Source organism: Aegilops tauschii, chromosome 2, assembly GCF_002575655.3.
Source record: "Aegilops tauschii subsp. strangulata cultivar AL8/78 chromosome 2, Aet v6.0, whole genome shotgun sequence".
In the NCBI taxonomy this organism is placed as follows: domain Eukaryota; kingdom Viridiplantae; phylum Streptophyta; class Magnoliopsida; order Poales; family Poaceae; genus Aegilops; species Aegilops tauschii.
In genome coordinates, this window is record NC_053036.3 from 11,787,049 (window position 1) to 11,797,061 (window position 10,013).

The window sequence follows — 10,013 nt, forward strand, 5'->3', positions numbered from 1 at the left end:
CTGGGCCTCAATCATAGCTTCCTCCTTCTATCCCTGGGCCGACGTGGATGGAACCCACACTCACTTGGGCCTCTGCTCTTCTTTCGGCACTGCAACCTCCACTGCACTGCACTTGGCGCGAAGGACGCCCCCCGGCTTGGCGCGAACGCCACCGAGAACCCCCACGTGGCACCCCCCACGTTGCTTCGCGCCATCCCCTCTCGCCGTTGCCTCCCGCCAAAAACCCCCATGGATCCCGATCCCAACCCGACCCGGTTAAAAAAAGTTATAAACACCTCCCTAATCTGAATATCCTCCACCCCACCCCCTCCGCCGCCGAGCGCCCAACCCTACCCACAACCCTCCTCCGCCCCGCGATGGACGCCGCCACCCCATCCAAGAAGCCCAGAACGACGGCGGCCTCCACCGCCGGGTCGCCGTGGAAGGTGAAGACGTCGGTCCCCTCCTCGGCCGGCCAGTTCGCGACGCCGGAGAAGATGAAGAGGGCGGTGCCGGCCGCCGCGGCGGATCTGGTGACGCCGGAGAAGACGGAGCCGCGGCCGCTGCTGCGGAGGGGCCGCAGCGGCGGCGCCGTGGCGCTGTCCGTCAAGGAGGTCCGCCGGGCGGCGCTCGAGCTGCAGCGCGCCGGCAGGGGCCCCGCGGCGGGGGTTGATGCCGGGGAGGAGGACGCGCTCGAGTCCGTTGAGAGGGAGCTCGGCGTGGGAGCCGGCGCCGGCCGCAGCCCCGTCAAGCGCAGGCCCGAGGTCAAGCTGCCGGAGAGGTAACTGTCACAGATCTGCGGTTACAGTTTCATCCCCTGTTTACGCCCCGGACACCCAGTCCCGTTTTCTTACTTTGAGATCGCTACCAGTCTAGTAAACCAACATCAATCTGTGAATCGTTCCAAGGATGCAGACATCTTGTCTGATTACCGTTGGATCTAGTCTGATTTCTTGTTTGCGCCCCCAAATTGAATCCCTTTCCATAGTTTCAGACCATCATACTGTACTTCATAGTTCATAGCAATAACAGTAAAACCAACAACAATCTGTGTATATTGTTTCTGTAATATAATTTACTGCGACTGAACTTAAAATCATTCCAAGGATGCAAACATCTTCTCTGATTAGTGGCGGATCTAGTCTGATTTCCATCGAATCCTTTACTTAGTTTCAGACCATCATCGAATCTGTACATATTGTTTCTGTGATGCAATTTACTGCAACTGACATTATAATCATTCCAAGGATGCAGACATCTTCTCTGATTAGTGATGGATCTTGTCCGATTTCTTGTTTGTGCCACCAAATTGAATCCTTTTACTTGGTTTCAGATCATCATCGTTTCAGTAAAACCAACAACAATCTGTATATTCTATTTCTGCGATGCAATCTACTGCAACTGGCATTAGATGATTACAATCGTTATCTGGAAGATGCTAAATTCACCCTGATAATTTCCAGCATATTTTTACCGCACCAGTTCTGTTTTCTAATTTGGTTTACGTCATTGATGATCAGCTATGAGATTCTCTGCGAGTTCTTCAACTGCTTCGAGAGCTCCACCCGGCTCCTCCGCATGAAGGGATCCAAGGCAACATTCCCCAACATCTGCGCTAGCATTCAGAACTTGGCTGAGAGGTACTGGCCTCTTGTGACAACAATCAGATGATTGCTGCTGTGTTTGATTTACATAATCCAGTCTCTAATTTACACAATTCTGTCTGCAGGAGGTTTACCTATGGCCATCTTGCGCAGCTCAAGTACATTATGCCCGAGGCTATTGTCATCAACAAGATCCTTTTGCGCGATGACAAGACTTGCTGCATGAAGCCGGATCTTCAGGTGAACCTATTGGTTGATTCAGTTGAGGACAGTGTGATGCAGAAGGGGGAAACCCGCTACTCTGCTTTGAGAAGGATGTTCAGGCAGAGGCTTGTGGACTTCTTCAGGAAACATCCTGAGGTATGATCATCTTTTATCTTCCACACTTTCAACATAGTTACTTGTGCAAATTTATTGTCATATGAGAACAGTTCAGTAACTGTATGATTACTGGTGCTAGTCAAGAAAATGTACTAGTTGCTGTATGTTTAGTTGATCTGAAGTATTCATGTTCTCTCTGTAATTTATCTTTCAGGGAGCTGACATCCCGGAGCATGAGCTGCCGCATCCATTTACTCAAACAAAGTCAAGTGTGGCTCAGAGCACACCAAGAGTTGTTACTGAAGTTGTATTTGCCGCGCCATCACCAAGCCTGTCTGAACAGCCGGCTGTTGCACTGTCGCACATGTCCCAGTCTTTCAAGAGAAGGTTCTCACAGAGATCTTCAACCTGCCCTGCAACTGCCAGCACAACCGGTCTGCCGCCAAAGGCTGAGTCTACTGCTCCATCTCCACTGGGCAGGAAGGTGATGCTCAGTTCTACTTCTGGTGGCATAGATCACCAGTCCCAAGTGCAAGAGAAAAGTAGCAAGGATGTTGCACTCAGGTTTGGTGTTACAGAAGGGACTCCTGCCAAGTTCGCCTCTACACCAGTGAGATCAATGGCAGACACACCGAACCTTGAGACCCCACAGAGGCCAATATCTGCTACTGTGTGTGACACGCCACCTCTAAACACGGTCAAGCGATCAGCTAGAGCCAAGTTGTTCATGACACCTACAAAGGATGCAAGCAGAATGGAAGAAGAGAACCAAAGCATGAGCAGCACATCTCCAAGCGATGGCGATGATGAGTTGCTCGGTTTCCTTCCAAAGTCCCTCTTGCAGTCGGTAAGTTCTTACTCATACTGATCATTGTTCAACCCATTTTTGCTCCTCTGTGAACAAAGGATGACACATTTGTTATTTACAGGTAAAGGAGAAGGAGAAGAGAACTTTGGAGGAGAAGGAAACAGGCTATGCGGACCAGGTTCAGCGGCAGAAGCTCATATCATGCCTGCCAAGCACCTTTGACATCATCTTCCTTATCTATCAATCGAGGCAGCGAACTGTACTGACAAAGGAGGAGCTCATCCACAAGATAATCGAAAGTAACCCGAAGATCGTTGACAAGGGTAAGTGTGAGCTGTGCTTTCTATCTTTGTCATTTCAGCTTGTTGTCTGCGATGTGAACTGACGTTGAACTCCTAAATTTGCAGGTGAAGTCGAAGAGCAAGTGAGACTGCTTCTAGAGTTTGTCCCAGAGTGGATCTCTGAGAAGACTGCAAGAAATGGAGATGTTCTCTGCTGGTAAACATTGCTTATCCGATGCATAAATATTGAACTTGCTACTATTTACACTCCATCATTCTTAGATGTCCTAATTTGTGTTAATGTTGATTTTCAGCATCAATACGGCACTGAGCCAGTTTGAGGTTCGACAAAGGTTGTCCTGCGTCGAGTAGGGTGGTGCACAAAATTGTTTCACCTTGTTGAGAAATGTAGCAGTATATCAGTGCAAGCCTAGGTGCTGGAAGATACTTGTTGTCAAAGTTGACGCTCAAGTTCAGACACTGCCCAGTTTAATTTCAGTTCTCAATGGCTGTTCAATCGTGTTCAGACGCAAGACACAACAACCCCTGACTCAGTGATTGACATGTGTAGCTGAAGTATTCTAACAGCTGATGATGTGTAAAACCCCATGCTCCGAGATGTCTCTGGATGAAATGATGTTTGTTGTCCTTGATCTGGGCCTCAACTATGCAAACATTTTAATTCTGGCTGTCGTTCAGGCATTTTGTGTTCTTGAATGGCTCGGTCACAGTGCTTTCTTTTTGAATCAAGGTTAAAATAAGTGTGACGGTACTTTATGAATCCTGAAAATTTCTAACAACCAGTCACATCTTGTTATGGAGTAAATTAAGCTTGATACTGAGGCCCTGTTCAGTAGCTCGCCCGCTCCCAGCTTCCGCAAATTCACGAGCGGAGCTGGCCCGAAAATGCCGCTCTGTTTTTTTCGTACGTGGGCGCCGCTTCCCGGATTGGAGAGGCGTCCACATGCCAAATAGCGGAGCGGCATTTTCGGCGATCCCAGGAATTGGGAATCCTGGAGTTGGCATTATTTATGAGCAAATGCCACCGCTAAGTGCCTTACCTGTTTGATAGACGTCGCTCGAAACCCTGATCCCCATTCTCCTCTGTTCTCCTGCTCGTCAACCCTAGCTGACGGACGAGGCCGTCATCCCGCCGCCGCCATCTACTTGCCGCCGGTGAACGTCTTCCGACGACCCCGCCGACAGTCTCTTCCTCGAGCCGCCCTTCCCTGACCGCGAGTCCTTCCTCTCCCTCGCCCCCCAACCTGCAAGCAGCGGGCACTCCTGCCGTCGGCAACGCTGCTCCTCTCCCCCGTTGCCGCAGCTCCAGAATCTCAAGGTGAGCTCGCCCAGATGTGCAACCTCACCCCTGTCCATTCATTTTACAGAGTTCAGATGTTTGGATGTACAGATGCATCCTTCTGGTTCAGATTTTTTGATGTCCTGTCTCACACAGTTTTTGCCATGTTAATAAATTCAGATGACATTGTAGATGAGGTAGTCCCTGTACAGATTTACAAATGAGAGCATACAATCTTTTATAGATGAGGTAGTCCCTGTACAGATTTACAAATGAGAGCATACAATCTTTTATAGATGAGGTAGTTCCTGTACAGATTTATAAATAACGGCATACATTCTTTTATAGATGAGGTACTCCCTGTACAGATTTATAAATAAGAGCATACAATATTTTATAGATGAGGTAGTCCCTGTACAGATTTATAAATGAGAGCATACAATATTTTTAGATGACATGAACTTTTACAGATGAGAGCATACAATCTTTTGAAGATGAGATGTTTACTAACTCATTGGTTGCGTATGTGCAAATGTCATCTGACAGTGAAAGTGACGATGAAAACTATTATGAAATGAAGAAAAGAATGGTTCGTGCCCATGCACAAGAAATGAACATCATGTATCTGAGTGCATCAACCATATTTGAGAAGTATTGTGACAATTGAGTGATGAAGGCCGATCCTAGGACATCTATCTTGAGTGGATTTGGATGGTTGCAGGAGACTATCGGTACACCCGGAGAGACATTCACCATGCTGAGAATGAAGGCAACAGTATTCTTTGAACTTCATGACTTGTTGAAGGATAAGTATGGGCTCGGCCACTCTCCCTTTGTTAGCAGTTATGAGTCTCTTGCTATGTTCTTGCGGACCTTGTGTGGTCAAGATGTCTGTTGACTACATCAAGCCTAAAGACCCAAATTTTAGGACTGTACATCCAAGGATCTAAATGACAAAAGTTTATAATTTGTACACAGAAAGTATTATGCTTTTTGTTATATGGAATGCGTGTAGACTGTGTTGTTCCTTAAGATATGAGTTGCCATATTTCTATTTTCATTCGAAAGATATTTCTGTATAAAAGTTTATAATTTGTACTACATAGAAAGTACTGCAAACTACCCTTTAAATAGGGGAAAAGTTTCACATCACCTGGCTGATTTTAACAAGCTCGTCCACCGCCTGCTCCGCTTGCCACGTGCTTACCTGGACCCTCACACTTACGCGTATGCGGTCTTATCTCTTAAAACCAGAGCATCGCATCATACGGAACGCTCTCATAAACCTCCTCCAATCGTGTTGCAATTGCCTTTTTTCTGCAACAAAGGGTGTGTTGTAGATTCTTTTTTCGCAACAGAGATCTTGTTGCGGAAATATATAGAGATCTTATTGCAAAAAAAAGCTTTGTAAAATTTCTGCAACAAGATCTCTATTGCGAAAAATTCCAACAAGACATTTGTTACAAAAAAATTCTGTAATTTTTTTTTTGCAACAAGACCTCTGTTGCAGAAAAAATGCAACATGACCTCTGTTGCAAAAAAAAAAAAACCTTGTTCGCGTGATTGAAACAAGCAGGTTGCTTCACAGGGCGGACTACAACAAAACATTTGTTGCAAAGATGGTTAGTGGGTAGATTAGACGGCCATCTGCAGCTCCATCCAATGGCCAGGCAGGCGATCGATCTTTTTCTGTTATCCGCCGGCGGACGCGTAGCGTCGCCCTTTAAATAGTTCTCTGTTAGTCAAAAACACACTGAAAAGAAAAGAAAACGCTTTGTCCATCTCTCCCAGCCTGTGTACATGGCCTTACGTGGATCCCCCCTTAGCTTCCAACTTGGGCCAAGTTTGGCCTATCCTCAACTCCCAATAGGCCGAAATCAACTGAAAAAGGTTGCCATCCCATGCATTGCCAGAGAAGACTGGAGCTGGCATACCGAATGGTTTTCTGATCGCTAGCTTTCACTTGGGAAGCTGGCATAGGAAAAGAGAAGCTGGATTATATTTCAGGATTTCAAGGAGTTGGGGAGCTGTCGAACAGGCCCTAAGCACTGTAAATCAAGATCACCCAATGGTGCTAGTTAGTCAACCAGCTAGTTTCACCTCAAAAAAAAAAAATATCAACCAGCTAGTGTTGGTTCTAGAGTTTTAGTAGTACAACACAGAATCAGAATCAATACCTACAATCAATACCTACAGATAATTAAGCCTATATAACATCTTTCTAAGATATGTGTTTCCCACCGTTTAATGTTCCTCAATCATGAAAGGGTCCAAGAACAACTCCCTAATTTGCTTTTTCTTCCGACTATCCGGCGCACCAAAACCATCCCCACCTTGGTAAACACAATGTGAGATTCGAGCCAAATTCACGCAAGTCTTGGCAAAAGATCTAGAAAATCGGTAGTGTTTGAATGCATCTTCGTTAATCGACTTCCAGGCTTCCATAGTAAGGTCTTCCATGGCTTCACGGGACTCTTGCTCACTGGAGCTGTTCTCCGACATGTGAATAGCTATTGATGATGGTGCATCCCCTCGCTCCAGCTCGGCCTGTTATACATATTTTCACAACATAAGACACCTCTCACAAAGATTCAACTTTGGAGATTGAAACGGTAAAGGGCAAAACAACCCGGATAAATTTTCCTTACAGAGTGGGTTGCAGAGTCATTGCAGAGCCGAAGAACTAACGACGCTGACTGAACTAATTTAGGGTAGCTTCCAACTTTAGCAAGAGACATTGGGGTGATCTTTTCATCCACACGCAGCAGGGGAAACGTATGTTGCAGCAACAGTGGAGCAGAGGCTGAAATTGATCCATTGTCCAGATACTCACGCAGTGTTGGTCTGTGGTTTCCATGGTGCCACTTTGCCTCCACCAGGAAAGACTCCGCCATGTCTCGCCACTGCAAAATCATGGAGTGGAATTTATTACAGTTCCTTGTGAAAACAATTTATATCATATGAGTAAGTTAATTGTGTATATGAACTTACCGCTTTCTGAAGAACATGACGAGCGTCGCAACCATGTTGTTCCAACACATTTTCAGCCACCTCAGCGGATGTGTTGTACATCACGGAATAGAGTGCTTGCATGTATTCGGGGAGTCTTTCACTAGGACTTTCTTCCCACCTGAAATTATTTATTAATTTTAGATAATGGAAAAGCTTCATTTGCTGTGAAACTAACGTGTCATATACTCTAGGACAAGAATATTACTTGAATTATGAGAAAGTGCACTGTTGCATGTAGTTACCTTCCAATGGCGTCGGTGAAGAGAACTAGTTCGTCTAGAGTTCCATACACATCATAAACATCATCTAAGTGAACTATTAGATTGGCGACTTTAGCAAGCACTTCTCGGCACGCTCCATTGTTTGGCTCCCACACAATTCCATTTGCGTAATGGAAGCACTCCATGAGACGATCCCAGGCGAACCCCAATTTTTCACTAAGGGCAGTCCCCTTCCACCACCTAGAGTTATTTAGGTCAATTTTCATATCTTAAAACCCATCAACTCAGTGAATTAATTAGCAGGCTAATTTAAATGTATGTTTCTTCATGCTCAATTACCTTGCCAGTCTCACGAGTTCTTCCTGATGCACACTTTGCACATTGTTGAAGTCCGTCATGGCAAATCTAACGAGCAATGGGTCGGAATTGCTCTCATCTCTAGCATAGTGATCTATGAACCATCTTGCTTCTAGTCGAGGAGACCTCCGGTGCAATGGAAGGTCCAAAGAACGAACCACACTGCGCCGTAAGTGGTGATCCATGGATGGCAAGAGCTTTATGAGAGCTTTCTTAGAAAATGCTCTTGCCTCATCCAATGCTTCCTCGCCTTCAAACGCAAGGTATGAAGCCTCGTAGAGTGAGAGGAGCCCCTTGACATCATCATCTGGTCCGCGCTTGAGATCTTCAAGGAATTCTTTATGTATTGTTACAATGAAACATGTCAGTTAAGTACAGAAAACCGTGCCATAAACACAATTCGAAGTTTCAACTGTGATTGAATCTGGATTGGACCATGCATTTAGTTTAATATCCAAAATTTTGGCCGTAGTTTTAGGTTCCTTTCTTACATCGTCTAAGAGTCTGCTTTTCATATTTCATATTTAAGGAGGTACCTGGAGGGTAGTAGACTGGGAAACAACTGTCCCTGAGCAACCTGAACCTCAATGCCGCGGAAGCAACATCACAATCATCCCCGCTGCACCGGTGAGGCTTGCGGTGGACGGAGCTGAGGATACCGGCGATCTCCTCCTCGAAATGGTAGGCGATGCCGAGCCGTTGCACCGTGTCGACAAGCCCGAGCTTCGCAGCTTGGTGGTCGCCTCGGCTCGCCGCTACCAGCCGCTCCCTCACGCCGGCCTTCAACTTATCGACCTGTGACATCATCCATGCATGCACGGAATAATTTCCATGAGTAATTCATCTACTTTATGTACTACTTGCCGGTTGAAAATATGATATGTTCAGCTGATAAATGTACTTGATCTGCCTGTCCGCCATTGTTGGGCGAGAGCTGGAGGAGGGAGTCGTAATCCCAGGAGCTGGGAGCGTAGTTGGCAGACCGCCGAGCCGCTGCGGCACAGCGCACCGTTGCCGGCGAGGACGTCCGAAAGCATGTACTCATCGTGGCCATTGTTTGAGAGCTTGGCACTTGGCAGCGAGAGCTTGGCAACGAGGTTAGTACTTCTAAGCTGTAGTAGCCAATAAACTTACTGCTGCTTGCTGTTTGAGAGTAGCCAGAATACGTGCCAATTTATAGGCACCCAGCAGCATAGCTGACTCAGCCAGCATGAAAATCGTGGGACATGACGCATACCGAATTGCTAGTACTATTTCTTTTCAGCCACATATTTTTGTGGTGACTATCTGTACCAACATTTCTTCTGGAGGCTATTTTTTTTACCCAGATATGCAACGAACGTTTGATTTTTAGGCATGAAAATAATTAACGTTTTTCATGGAAATTTGTGTTCGTCGAGGATGACAAGTTTAGTTGGTGAGCATGGCAAATCCGCCCGATTTCATTTTTTGCCTGAATATATCCGTGTTTGCAAACTAATTTTGCCATCCTTGTGCCAATATGAATTATTATGAAAACGTTTGTTTACCATGGCTAAAAATCAGACTTTCTATTTTTCTATCAAAATTCCATACAAACAACTAAGAACTTACTAATACTCATTTTCCCAAACCATGGTGGAAAATACATAAAGGGACCACATAAAAAAGGCATGGCTGGAATTAAAATCCAACGGACCGGCGTGCGGCATCTTCAACTTCCCGAAGAATTAATTGTTCCTCTTCAAATTGCCAATGTGAACAATTCTTCCTCCCTCCCTCATCCCACTGGTCCAATAGCCTACCCTTGTAATCTGCAGCGGTACCCCGCAAGCCTAGCGGCCCTACCTTGCATGAGTCGTCTTTATGCCACCGCGAGAGCTGTGTCTCGCTTATAGCGAGACGATAGGTTCTCCCGCGTCGAGAGTGGAAGCTCCTCTCGCTGAAGGTGCTTGCCTATGGGCCGGCTCATCAATGTAGGTTCGCTGTTGCCGATTGCGTGTTCGCAGGTTCGGTCGCTGTAGGTTTTCTCCATTTTTTCCTATGTTTCATTTTCCTTTTGTTTTTTGTTAGGTTTTATTATTTCTTCTTGCTATTCTTTTTTATCATTATATTTATTTTTTGTTTTTCTTTTGTTTTCTTTGGGTTTTC

The 10,013-nt window shown here is 45.9% G+C and overlaps 2 protein-coding genes across 2 annotated transcripts; one reads left to right on the top strand and one right to left on the bottom strand.

Annotated features, from left to right (window-relative positions):
• The first annotated feature begins 254 nt into the window (after nt 1-254).
• Nucleotides 255-3,646, top strand: LOC109759074 (CDT1-like protein a, chloroplastic). The gene is made up of 7 exons (XM_020317916.4): nt 255-760; nt 1,500-1,619; nt 1,709-1,943; nt 2,119-2,751; nt 2,834-3,035; nt 3,120-3,210; nt 3,308-3,646. Exons 1-7 carry the CDS (start codon nt 357-359, stop codon nt 3,363-3,365), a joined length of 1,743 nt encoding a protein of 580 aa, XP_020173505.1. The 5' UTR covers nt 255-356; the 3' UTR covers nt 3,366-3,646.
• Nucleotides 3,647-6,446: 2,800 nt separating this feature from the next.
• On the bottom strand, nt 6,447-9,001 carry LOC109764069 (alpha-terpineol synthase, chloroplastic-like). Its single transcript, XM_073509476.1, has 7 exons — nt 8,785-9,001; nt 8,420-8,678; nt 7,866-8,220; nt 7,548-7,766; nt 7,285-7,423; nt 6,942-7,196; nt 6,447-6,840 (listed from the first exon to the last, which is right to left on the bottom strand). Exons 1-7 carry the CDS (start codon nt 8,935-8,937, stop codon nt 6,538-6,540), a joined length of 1,683 nt encoding a protein of 560 aa, XP_073365577.1. The 5' UTR covers nt 8,938-9,001; the 3' UTR covers nt 6,447-6,537.
• Nucleotides 9,002-10,013: the final 1,012 nt, after the last annotated feature.